The 13,904-nt window shown below is 40.0% G+C and overlaps 1 protein-coding gene across 1 annotated transcript; it reads left to right on the top strand.

Annotated features, from left to right (window-relative positions):
- Window positions 1–10,596: 10,596 nt before the first annotated feature.
- On the top strand, window positions 10,597–12,995 carry LOC111602851 (vacuolar protein sorting-associated protein 4B). The gene is made up of 5 exons (XM_023320164.2): window positions 10,597–10,966; window positions 11,292–11,466; window positions 11,516–12,377; window positions 12,439–12,667; window positions 12,738–12,995. The coding sequence occupies exons 2-5, from the start codon at window positions 11,331–11,333 to the stop codon at window positions 12,837–12,839; spliced, it is 1,329 nt and encodes a 442-aa protein (XP_023175932.1). The 5' UTR covers window positions 10,597–10,966; window positions 11,292–11,330; the 3' UTR covers window positions 12,840–12,995.
- Window positions 12,996–13,904: the final 909 nt, after the last annotated feature.

Below are 13,904 nucleotides of genomic sequence, written 5' to 3' on the forward strand. Positions count from 1 at the left end.
CTTTGTGATTACATGCACCGCGCAATTCCTCACTTAATGTTCAGCGATTGTTTTGCTTGCAGCAGCTCCTAGGCATTGTGCAACACTGGTAACTCGTAATGGGAGCTCTCAATGCAAATGCCACACAAATAGAACTTATCATAAGTAGCAATAGATGCCTCATTGATGATAACGGTAAGAGCGTCTTCATTTGCTGCTTGTGTTGAGATATTTACTATGATTTCGCAGCTCAAGTTTTGATTACTAATCGATTGTCTCAAATGCCATTTGAATAATAGCTATAATTGATCATTAGATATATGTCGATAGATATTTTACTATTTGGCACCATAATTTCATGTATCGATAAGTTATCGGTTCTTAAGGTGATAAATAATTGCCTTTGGTTGACCTTTGGCTTACTAGTTTAGCAGATTGATTGGAAATAAAATCTTGCATTGAAAGTGTTCGATAATTATCTGATATAATCCATCAGAACTAACAAAAACTTATCGATCACAGTAACTTATTGATAATTAAGAAATGAAATTTATGAAATATAATAATAAGTTTCAAACATTTGATTGACTCCTCATTGAGCTATTAAATGCAGTTTGTTCTGCTGCCCGCCCACACGTTTAGCAACTAAAAAGCTGGCAAGCCTTGAAAATGATTGATATGGACGCTGTCCGATAGAGCAGCAGTGCCAGCGCCAACGCCGGCTGCGACGCTGACTGCGAAAGCAAAGGCTGAGACAGAGGCAGAGGCAGAGGCTGCAAACAGCAGCGCTCAAATAAATGTACTCAACAGCAACCCTAATCCAACTAGTACACAAATACATTAGCCAACACACACACACACACACATAAGAGCGCTTGCATACATATGCACAGGCACATATATGTATACATATATATATGATGCTGATGGGGGAGCTGCCATCCGCACGCAAATTGAAAAGATAAACTTTGTAGACCCAAACTCAGGCCCCTTGCCCGTACCCAGCCTCACCTGCTGCAGTCGCACTCGTATGTACATACAGACCCACACACACACATGCACACATGCACACATGCCCACTCACACACACATGCACACATATATTGATGTTGGCAATCGGTTCGCAGGCAGCGCCTGGGTTCCACTTGGGTTTTGCAAATGGCACTGATAACATTTACCAGCCCCTGCCACGCCCCCGCTCACGCTGTCATCCCTCTCACTCCTTCAGTCTTTCTAGCACTCCTTCTCTCTCTCTCTCTCTCTCAGTCCGTCCCTCTCTCTCTCTTTCTATCTCTATCTCTGTCTCTTGCTCTGTCTAAATCTCATTCTGTCCAGGACGTGTGTGTGCACATGATAAATGAGACAATGCGCGAGTGGAGCCACCAAAGGAGCCGTTGGCTACGGCTCTTTGCTACGCAACCCCCATCTACCGCACGGCTACTGCCCCAGCTCCCTCTAGCAAAATCAACAAAAAGCAACCTCATCCGGACGAACGCCACCCACATTAATAAAACTTTGGCTGCCTTCAGTCGCAGTCGTCGCCATCGTCGCTGCTTCGTCCTCGCACAGACACTAAACTGATACTCAATTATACACACACACACATATACAGATGCATACATATAGCATACATAGCACACATGTATGTATATACAACCCTCACTTGTGTACGCGGCTCTGCCCATATATGTATTGGCATCGTTGTCTTGCGTCCTCGCGTCCTGTCGTGTGTATCCTGGGCAGCAGCAGCAACAGCAGCAGCCATTGCCATTGCCAGCCAAAGCTGAGCACAGAAAGGACACACACCCACATGTGCACACACACACACACACACATACAGGCAGACAGCTCATATATAGAGAGAGAGAATACATAGACCGACACGCGCTTTAGGAGGTTCGAAAGTCCTGCAGGACCAAGAGAAAAGGCAAAATGTCAGAAATCAAATATGAAACAACTTGCTTTCAGCTTATCTATTAGGACTATGCTTAGATACTTTTAAGCAACTAATATGCTTACGAGACAATCCAGAGATGGATTATAGTTTCTTATTCAAAAAAGAAGACGAGGATATAGAGAGTATATATGATAAGCGCAAGCTATGCAATTTTTACAAATATATATGGGACAACAAATCGAAAGAGGTTAAAGGATAGAGAATTTTTAAGCTTCTTGAACTTATAATCTATAAATCGATCTAATGCATTTTAAAAACAAATAACAAAAAAAAAATATATATACAATTCGTTATCGATAACTGCAATAAAGTTATTCGATAAGTATAAATCGTTGGCTACATGAAGTATCTAGAAGAGAAGTTATCCAGAAGCTGCAGTACTTTCCAGCTTAAGACAATCTTTACATAAATATTTGGAAGCTCAATGTCTGAGATATGCTTAAATAACTCAAATCGATATTAATTGAATTCATGAAAATAAAATAATTTATTAACTATTTGTTGTTAATCATGATTAAAAATTACACTTCATGAGCTCGGTCGCGACTTCGTCGGCCTATTATATTTGTTGTAGGAAAACCTTAACCTAAACTCCCATTTTCAAATTGAATCTAAGTAAAGTATCATTAAGAGATCTTCAAACATTTAGGTGAGCCAAATTCTTTATAGCAACCTATACATCATCTTTTCGCCTCTTCTCCTCTTCATCTCATCTTCAAATCGTGAATTCTATTATTTTTAAATGAAACCCTTTGGCAAGTTCGCTTTTCATTTACTCTAAGGGGAGTCATTTCCTGACTAGGACTGAACTGTGACGTCTGTCAAATTTGACATATGAAATCAACTGGCACTTGCAACTGACAGTTGCGTTCGCTCGCCCACAGGGGGCACACATACAACAGAAATGGAAAAATAACGAAAAATTAATACGAGGGGCAGGCAGACAGCCCAATCGAGTCCTGCGTGTACACCTGGGGCACAGGTAAGGAGCGAGGTGCGAGGCGCAAGGCGCGTTACGGGTTCACATTCGAGCTCGAGTTCGAGTTCGAGTTCGGGTTAAGATTCGGCGTGAGCGAAAACATCTGCCCCGTAGCCGACGGGATTTCGGGCGGGTGCGTACTCTATGCAAATTAGATGGGCGCGCGCTTATTTATAAGTAATATTATGCGTACGTATATATATAACATATATACATATACATATATATATATATATATGTGTGCGTCTGGCTGTACTCTACCTTGTTTTGTGTGTATGTATGAGGTACACTCCATAATTGCGGCCGAAATTTGTATGGCAGTTGCTGGCACATGAGCCGCAACGGTTAACTCAAAATTCCGTTATTCCAACAAACTGCAAACAATAACAATCACGCATAAAATATACAAAGCCAGCGCCTCTGACGCCGTCGCCGTCGACGTCGCGTCGTAAGCAGCAGAACAGATTGCCATCATCGCGTATACGCCACGTAGTTACCAAAAAAAAAAATAGAAGCCTAAACGAATATACACTTTCTATAAGTGAAGTCCATGTAAATAATAATTTTAGCTCTTTTCAACTCTCGCATATCAAATATTAAGCGGCGTTGCGCGGATGTAGTTTGCTGTTGCACGTTTCAGACATCGCTTTTCCGCCCATTACCCGATCGTGATAATTGAAGTCAAACACTGGATTAATATATATGGTGGGATAAGCTAAGACTTTACAATTACGCTATAACAAACGTTAGCTACCTCGAAAGTATTGATGTGACGCATAGTCTGGATCTTCTCTTCTTATTTCAAATGCAAAGCCAGTCAAGAGAACGCTTAAGAAAACTATTTAAAATTACTTTGAAAATGATCTTAAGAAAAATGTATATTTTCAAAAAAGTTCCTCATTTTATCTATTTTTTCCGCTGGAATTCTTGACTTGTGGAGAGAGTCTTCAGAGAATTCGAGCTGCATTCAGAAAGAACGTACAAGAATGAAGGAAAAAAATGGAAGAAATATCATATAGTTTTTTTCCATCCAGTTGTCATTATTGCAGGTAGAAACCTTAAGAAAGAACGGAAATTAAAGGGATTTCTTAGAAAAAAAATATTAAATATTACTTTAATCTTCAGAGCCGTAGGATAAATAAGAACTTAACACAAGGTTCTATTAAGCTTAGTTTTTCAATATGGAGTTCTTAAAAATAAAGAAAGTCTTAAATAAATTCTTTCAAATAATATATAAAATATATGAAAACAAAATTTTTTTTGTTTATTATAAAAAAAGAATAAATTTCATATAGTTTTTCTATTAGGTTTTCATTTTTTGGGGGTGTCGAAATCGTAAGAAAAAGAGAAAGATTCAATTGATCTCTTAAAAAAATTATAGAAAGTTAATTTGTTAACTGTAAAATAAGAAATAGATAATTATGTAAAGTAAGTAAATATATAGATTGATCTCATTGGAGCCCAAGCCATCCGGCTATGTAATATTATTGTTAAGAATTTTGTTTATTGTCTAGTATAAGACAAATTATAAATAAAAAGAGCAAAATTAAAAAAAAAAAAAAAGTAAATATAGCTATTTTCCACCTATGTTCCGTTTCGCTCGGCAAGCTCTGTAACAAACCGAGCCCAGAGATCTCTCTATATATAGATTCATATGTATAATTTAAATATAAATTTCAAATTGGTTTCATGATGGTTAGATCGGAACAAGCTTGATGATGGAGTAAGCTCATGACACAGTCAGAAAGAGTACAACACATAAGCCAAGTAGCAAATCATATCTCTCTCTCCCTGTCTCACTCGCTCTCTGTGTGTGTTTACGTATGCAGACACTGCGAATGTATTTTGCATACCTTTGCATACTGGCAAAAAAAAAAAACAAACACTATTATCCCGTCGCCATTATGCGCAGATTGATGTGCGTTCAAGTCAGCCGGACGACTTGAATGGAAGAGTGGAGTGATGGGTGGGTGGTATGGATATGCGAAACACTTGCCCGAATGCTTTATATAAATGGAATCGAAGGCTGTGTCTTGTTGGCCTGAGCTGCGTTAGATTGTCTGCTGTGAGCCTGCTGGCTGACTGTCGTTGCACGCTTCGATGACCCGATAAAAATGTTGCCGATGTTTGGGCGCACTTTTCATATCGCAACTCGAAGGTACTTTGATTTTTCTATTACGCATTGGGAATGGCTGCCATCCAGGCAGCCACGCAGCCAGTCAGCCAGCCAGCCAGGTGAAACAACAACAATAACAATTTGCAATGTAATAAATGCAAAACATAATCAAAATTCTTAGCCCATTCCCAATCCATTCAATTCGTTTCGGGTTGAGAGCGATCTGGTTTCATATTCAAATTGATTTGCATTCATCGAAAATGAAGTTCGAATAGCAACTGTGAATGCTTTAAAGGATCTTTAACTCAAAGCTCAAGAGGATTTTAATACAATATACATATATAAGGTATATCTATAGATTGAATAAATAGACTGTTCCGAATATTTGTTTCTTGAGAAGTATTTACCATATATAGGTTGAATTCTTAAGGCCTTATAAATATGCTGGGATAATAGCAAAGTGGTTTATTCAGTAAAAAAAATAAAGAAAAATACCACTTTCAATCGTTTCTCTACGCAGATTATAGATGTAGGATAAGCTATAGATACTGTAAATAGAAGAACTATATATAATAATACGATTAAAATTCGATTTTGTGTCGCACACAGGAATAACCTGATAGCTTCGATAGCACACACTAGCTAAAAAATAGGCTAAGAATTAACCTGAACACCTTTGCCAACAACATTTGACAATTCCAGATGATATCAACCCCATTGCATAAGCCAGAAAGCAAACAGCAACTGGACAGCGGAATTGATGAACTCAAGTACGGGGCGTGACACATGCTGCCCACAAAAGCCTTTCCGACTACACACAGTCACACACACCTATATATATATATATACATATATCTATATATTTATATATATAAATTTATATGCATATATATATATACATATTTATAGCTGAAAGCGGCATGCGCGTTTGCTTTCATATAAATCAAGTTAAAAATGAGTTGAGCGACCCTCTTCAAAATATTTAATACCGCAAGTGACCCCTGTCCAGTGGTGCGACCGGACCCGAACCCGAACCCGAACCCGAACTCGAACCCGCACCCGAACCCTGGTCAAAATATGTTTGAAAAGTGGGGAGGCACCGAGTGCCGACAACATGGACGACATGTCTCGCTAAGCTAAGCTGCAAATCGGGTTGCAGCAACGAGCGTGGAACGAGTCAGTGGCAAAGGTTACGCGCGCGTTCAGTTCGTGCCCATCGTCAAAATGGAAATTGAAATAGAAATTGAAATTGCGGCGACCGCGACGCCCGGCTTTCGGTCAGTAGCTGTCGACGCAGCCGCAACAGCAGCAACAATTTCGAGTATGATTTATGAGCCGAGCAATAGCAGTTGATTAATCGCCGGCAAATACAATTTGACGGCATTTAGTTCACTTAACATGCATTTCAAATATTCATTCAATAAGCACTTAAAATGCCTCAAATAATTTTAAGCAAGTGCAAAAATTGGCTTATCGGCACTATATCTAGCTCTCGCTCTCACTCCCACTGTACGTCAATTGTACTGCAAACGAGTTGGAACTTGGATAGGCCAAACAGGAGAGAGCGAGAAAACAAGTGTGATCATACGCCTGCTGTTACTCGTTGCTTTGTTTTCTATTTCATTTATACTTAAGCGCTGCCTGCCTACATTACTTATGCACATACATACACACACACATATCTGCATGAATACAGTTGCTATTACACTACAATATCTAGTATAACCGTTTAACATATGTATGTCTGTACATATGTATGTCATTAGAATAAATAAATGAAATCGATAACAGCGTCTTACTTTTAACAGCAGTCATTGTCGGCGGCATGTTGGCACTTTTACATTGCACTTATGATAATCTGACAACTCTGCCGAGGTGTCTCTAGGTTAAAAAGAGACTTTGTAACCTTCAGTGGGCCAGAGACCCAAAACATACACACACACACACACACGTGAACACCCCCTTTGTGAATTGAGCCCAGACGCGGCAAAGATTTTCCCTTTTTTTCACTCATTTTTTTCGCTCTTGCATATCAAATAAAAAAAGGCGCACAAAAATTGTGGCAAGTGCAAAGTAAAAGTGCAAGCACGTGCATTATGCAAAAACATGCATAAATACATACACAGTCACATTTACATACATATGTATGTATGTGCATGCATACATACATGCATGTTAACATTAACAGTGCTGTGTGTATTTGTTTTTCTGCTGTTGCCAGAGCCTCCTCAGTAGACATTGACCTTAATGCTGATACATAGTTTATGTGTACATAGAGGCATACGAAAACGAACAGACTTGCATACACACATAGATGCATATGTATGTTATATACAGATATCAGCAACTCATGTATTCACACATACTTACGCCTTGCGCAGCCAACTTAGCAAGTGCTTGATGTTTCTGCTGGTTATAAAATCAAGAAAATATTACATATGAGCAGCTGAATGGGATTGCGACATCGTAATTGTCTAAGGCTATATACAAATTTCGGATGGTTAGTCAAGTTTCTAAGCCTGCATACACATTATATCCTGTTAACCGGTTTCTGATTATCGTAATACCATATCACAGTCACACGCAACCTCGCGCGCACCCCGCTTTTTCATTAACAAGTTGATTGAAATATTCATTATTTATTATAGAACGAATCCAGCTACTCATACACTCAACCAGTTTTCTATCTATTTGTTCAATCTGTAACTGGTTGAGAGCTTCAATGTTATTTTCAACTTTGCTTCTTTGTTCACTCTATCTGCCTTTATAATGCCCTAGACGTACCCAGAAGCATGCAACAGCTTTGCCTCAGCATAACACTTTTGGCGCCACTTGTTTTCATTGTGCGAAAAGTATGCTCCACACTTAACTAAATCAGAAAAAAAAGAAAATGGCAAAAAAAGTAAATAAAGTCTAAACGCATTCCAAGTTGGATGGCAGCACTGACTTTTTATTCTGAATGGGTGGCGCTGTTAGTCTGGCAACGCCGGAAGCCGGCGCCTTTGCGTGCCAGGTGTAAATGCAGCAAGTGCAAATGAGGCAAATTTCAAAGTCAAGTTTACACCACGCAGCAAATGTTTTGTGCTCCAGCACGCCCACAAGCAGCCGGTACCTCCTGCCCCTCCCGCTTTACCAACACTCGCACTGTAAAGCTTATTTCACGCCTTTTATAAAGGCGCTTGCTATGCGCCACAGTTCTGCTCGCTAGAGTTAAAGATGCCAAGTCTCAACGGGTAAATACAGTGCGCTTCATCTAATTGATACCACTTTGTTTTATATAGCATCAATCAATATGCAAGTAATAAGAGTACAATATTTTGTCATTAAATTGTTTGGGATTCTAAATATTTTCTAGATATACGAGATATATATAATTATACTTAAAATGCTTAAGTTGTCCTTTTCGATTTTGGACTCAATTCTGCATGTTATATGTTCTATTTTTCATAAGTTAATGTATCTCCGGCACCAAATTTCAGAAAACATACAATTTGGTGTGAATATATAAATTGTTTCTATAAGTATGACGCACATTGTACTTGGCAACCGGTAAATGTGATGCGCTTCGCGTTTTTATTTTTCCCCGTCACTGACTTTCCCACGCCTTTATTACATACTTACTCTCCCTCTCGCTCTCTGCCCCATTTTAAATACATATGTTAGACTAACGGCGAAGTAAGCTTTGAGGAGTCGTGTGGGATTGAGGCGTCGCTATGTAGGTAAGTAAAAAAGAAAAAGCAAAAACAAACAGTGTAAAAACTGTAAAATAAAAATGCAAGAATTGTTCTAAATCTACTGGGAAGAAGGCCGGACGAAAGGCGACGCGGCGATAAGTGAAAGTGCAGAAACCAAGAAAACGCCAACTGAAGAGGTTGCGAGCGCAAAGAAGACATCGCAAAAACAAAAGAGCGAAGACAAGTAGCGCAAGTGTGAAGACTTTCAGTCACAAAAAACTGTGAACATCGTAAGAGAACGAGCTGACAAAATGGAATTGCCAGCAATAAGCAGATAACTACAATAGGAATTGTAAATTAATTTTCATCTATGTTTGTATCTGTGTATGCATAACGTATGTAAGAAATCTATTTAGTGAATGTGTGTAGGTGACGTACAATGCCTTCCCGCACTCCTGGGCGCATGTGTTGCTCTTTGTAATTGACGCAAAACAAAAAGAAGATGAAGAAGAAACTTTCATTTGCCTTTTTGTAATTAATTAACAGTTGCCCGTTGCATGTACAGAGCAAATCCGTAAAGAAGCATGCATGTGTGTATATCCGCGCATATGTATGCATGCATAAACAGTCAAGTACATAGCGTATTTCCGTGTGTACATGTGTGAATGCTGTCACATGCATGCGCGAGTCCTGTGAGTCCTGCAATACATAAACGGCCGCACACACGTAAACGTACACGCGCGCATATGTATATACTCTCACGCACACACATGAGCACCCGTTACAAATCTCCTGTGTGTGTATTTGCGAGAATCCACAATACACGTAGTATACATACATACATGTATCTGCGTGTATGTGAACGTGTAGGGGTGAAACGAGTTCCATGCGGATAAACATAGCACACAAACGTGGGCGTGGCCAAAAATGTCCCGTATGCTGCGTCTGCACGCTACTCCACGAGCGTGTGAGCGAGACGCATGCACTCGCTTTAAATAACTCTCCCAAAAAGCGTTTGACGATTGTTTCGTATAGATGTGTGTGTGTGTGTGTGTGTGAGTGTGTGGTGGTCGCTTTACTGCTTCACTGTTATGCTAATGCAGAGGACACTAGAGCAGGATAGACTATTCCTGACAAGGACGACTGCGAGTTGTGATATATGCCGTGATTTGCGTTTATTGTAAATTTATGAAATGTCCGTATATGCATGGGGTTAAATAAATAAGTGAATGGAGAAACACTACACAAAATAACAGAAAAGTATATTTCAGTAGGCCGGCAGTTATGCTTTACCTATATTTAATATCTTCGAATCCGAAATGCGTATATCTGAATATCAAAGAAACTAATGCATCTCATTTGATAGTTTAAGACGGGTTCGAATTATCATATGGTTAAAAATACTTGCATAAATCCCTCAATTTTAAACGCATCTTAATTTTAAATCTTGAGCCAAAGCACTTCCACGAAGTTGCGTATTTTTATCGCTGCGTGTAGCTTACGACGAATTCCGAGAGAGAGCGCTGCAATATCTAATCAAAATTGCGGTAACAGACTCTATTGGTCGTTAACAGTGATATATAACAGTCTCGCATTTTTGCGTTAACAGAGATAACATTGCGTTATTTCGTTTTTAGCTTATTGAAATAAATTCATAACCTTCTAGTTTTATAATTATGAAGTCATATTTATTGATTTACGCTTTATACGATAAGCGCTTAGTTAATAGTGACTACAATCTAACCAAATATGTTGATCATATTTCGATGACTTGTACTGTTATTGTAAGAAAACTGTTAATCTTGCGCAATTTATATTTTTGTTATAGCGGTGTGAAACAGAAAACAAAGTAAATAACGTCATGTGCGCTATTTATATATATTAAAAATATAAAAAGTTTACTTGCTTACTAGTCAATGAAATTAATCAATCAATTGAATGTGAATGTAACCTACAAACCATTAATGAAGTTGATATTTAAATCCTCAACTGCAGCGGCTTTCGCATTTTGTTACACGTTCGTGTATCGCACGACCGCCACATTTTTTCGATATCAGAATCAGCAGCCGCCACCCTCGCACACTCACACTCTCGTATTGATATTGACGACGACATCGTCATTCCGTTTAAATTCCTCGAAATTCCTTATTTATTTTTTGTTAAATTGGCGCGTGCTGCATTGTTAAGAGCAACCAAAGGTAGCCAACACAGCAAGCCTGCAACACCCAACAGGCTCAGCAAGATAACAACACAATAAACAAGTGAGTAATGCGCAACAACATAACGTACACAACAAAAAAAAGAAGAAAAAATGAAAAAGAAACCAAGCGGCCCGCCTCTCTTCACCTTCGTTTTCGTCTTGCACTTTGTTTTTGTCAGCCGCTGCCTGCATTAGTCATACACAAATTTGGAATAGTGTTTTTCAGCTTTGTTTGTATGTGTACGCTTGCATGTGAGAAGGATTCTGTTTTATGTTTATGATTTTGTGGACTTCTCTGTTTGGGTGTTGATCGATAAAAACGATGAATTAATAAGTCTGAGCTTCGTGACGTCACTCGCAATTGACTCCCAATCGTGTCTTTACAGCTACAGTAGCAAAACAGAAGAAACAACAGAACCACATCCATGGCAGCCGGCACCACACTGCAGAAGGCCATCGATCTGGTGACGAAGGCCACCGAGGAGGATCGCAACAAGAATTATGCAGAGGCGCTGCGTCTCTATGAGCACGGTGTAGAATATTTTCTGCATACCATCAAATGTAAGTAGACGCCCCCTTCTTTAGCTGCTATCTGACGGCATTTTTGCAGATGAGGCACAGGGCGAGAAGGCCAAGGACTCGATTCGAGCCAAATGTCTACAGTACTTGGATCGTGCTGAGAAACTCAAGGAATACCTGAAAAAGGGCAAGAAGAAACCTATTAAGGAGGGCGGCGAAAGTAGTTCCAAGGACGACAAGGACAAAAAGAGCGACAGCGACGACGAGGACGGCGATGATCCAGAGAAAAAGAAGCTACAAAGCAAGCTAGAAGGTGCGATCGTTATTGAGAAGCCACACGTTCAGTGGTCCGATGTGGCTGGGCTCGATGCAGCTAAGGAGGCACTCAAAGAAGCTGTCATCTTGCCAATCAAGTTTCCGCAGCTTTTTACCGGCAAGCGCATACCCTGGAAGGGTATTTTGCTATTCGGTCCTCCTGGCACGGGCAAATCGTATTTGGCTAAGGCAGTTGCCACCGAGGCGAATCGTTCCACATTCTTTTCCGTATCCAGCTCCGATCTGATGTCCAAATGGCTGGGCGAGTCCGAGAAGCTGGTGAAGAATCTCTTCGAACTGGCACGCCAGCACAAGCCATCTATTATATTCATTGACGAGATTGATTCCATGTGCTCAGCCCGTTCGGACAACGAGAACGACAGCGTGCGTCGCATCAAGACCGAGTTTCTAGTCCAAATGCAGGGCGTGGGCAATGACACCGATGGTATTCTAGTTCTCGGCGCCACCAATATACCCTGGGTATTAGATTCGGCTATACGCAGGCGTTTCGAAAAGCGTATCTACATTCCCTTGCCGGAAGCGCATGCGCGCCTCGTCATGTTCAAAATACATTTGGGCAATACAACGCACGTGTTAACCGAACAGGATCTCAAGGAGCTGGCCGGCAAAACCGAAGGGTAAGCTACGACGATTGTAGTAGTAAATTTGAATGAAATCATATGTCTCGTTCAACTGCAGCTATTCAGGCGCCGATATATCGATTGTAGTGCGCGATGCGCTTATGGAGCCGGTGCGCAAGGTCCAAACGGCCACACACTTTAAACGCGTCTCTGGGCCATGCCCGAGCAACAAGGAACAGATTGTTGACGATCTGTTGGTGCCCTGTTCGCCAGGCGATGCGGGCGCCGTCGAAATGAACTGGATGGATGTGCCCAGCGACAAGCTCTTCGAACCGCCCGTAACTATGGTGCGTGGTTAAACTTATGTGCTACTAAGTCCGATGCTAATTCTATCTTCTCTTATATTTTGCTGTATAGCGCGATATGCTCAAGTCCTTGTCACGTACGAAACCCACTGTCAACGAGGAGGATTTGACAAAGCTGCGCAAGTTCACAGAAGACTTTGGTCAGGAGGGTTAAGCCGATGCCAACGGAGAATACTAAAGTCTATGTCGCCATCATCATCAACAGCTAATTCTAATTGTTGCCTATTGCATAAACACGATAAACACGCGCTGGCTAAATGGATCCCACACACACAGAAACACACACAGACTATATATATGCATATATATATATATTAATGTTTTTCTATGCCTTTCAGTTTTTTTTTTGATCACATACACGATTAATATTTATATATATATATGCCTTGCTGATTGATCGTTGGTTTATATGGTTAAGATTGTAATTCAAGTTTTGTGGCTTGCAACACTTTCCCCATCCCCTCTCGGCTGCTGCTGTTGTTGCAAGCAGAAGTAGAAGAAGAAGAAAGAAAAAGAAGCTGATGTATTTTTATACTCTTAATGTTAAGTGAAAACCCGAAATGGAACCGAGTGTAATTTATGAAATATGTGTTACAGTTTAAGCGCGCGTGCGTGTGTGTGTGTGTGTGTGTGTGCGGCTGTGTTTGTGTGTGTGTCGAGTGTTTGTTAAGTGTATGCCACATGCGCCGCTGCCTTCACACCTGGACACCTGCCCGCCTCCTCGATCCAGCCAGACATACAGACAGACGAACTGACAGACAGTTGGCCAATCAACTAGTTTACCAACATAAAAAGCAAGCAACCTATTTTAAATGTAACCGATCAAAAACAAAACAACAAAAATAAACTTATATTGATGTGCTTCTTGCTAGCATCACGAAAACTACAGCGTGACTCGACTGCAACATGCCCTGTTAAGAAAGAGAAAAAAAGAGAAGAAAGAGAAAAAAAAACACATTCGAATTGCTTATCTAAATTTTTAAATATTGCCTTATTTCTTCTCGTCTCGGTCATTCAATTCTTTTTTGTTTCTCCGTTTATGCTTAGAAATTAAAAATTGTTAAATAAATATATTATGAATCTATAAGTATTTTAATCAAGATCCAAGCAATTTGGCATTCGAAATTGTATTTAGCATTTAAGCAAGATGTACGAAATAGAGCCTGTTGGACGACATGTATCCTTAAGATAGACATTGAGACGGAGAGACAAACTCTTG

The sequence above is a fragment of the Drosophila hydei genome, unplaced genomic scaffold, assembly GCF_003285905.1.
Source record: "Drosophila hydei strain 15085-1641.00,03,60 unplaced genomic scaffold, DhydRS2 tig00000333-arrow-arrow-pilon, whole genome shotgun sequence".
In the NCBI taxonomy this organism is placed as follows: Eukaryota; Metazoa; Arthropoda; class Insecta; order Diptera; family Drosophilidae; genus Drosophila; species Drosophila hydei.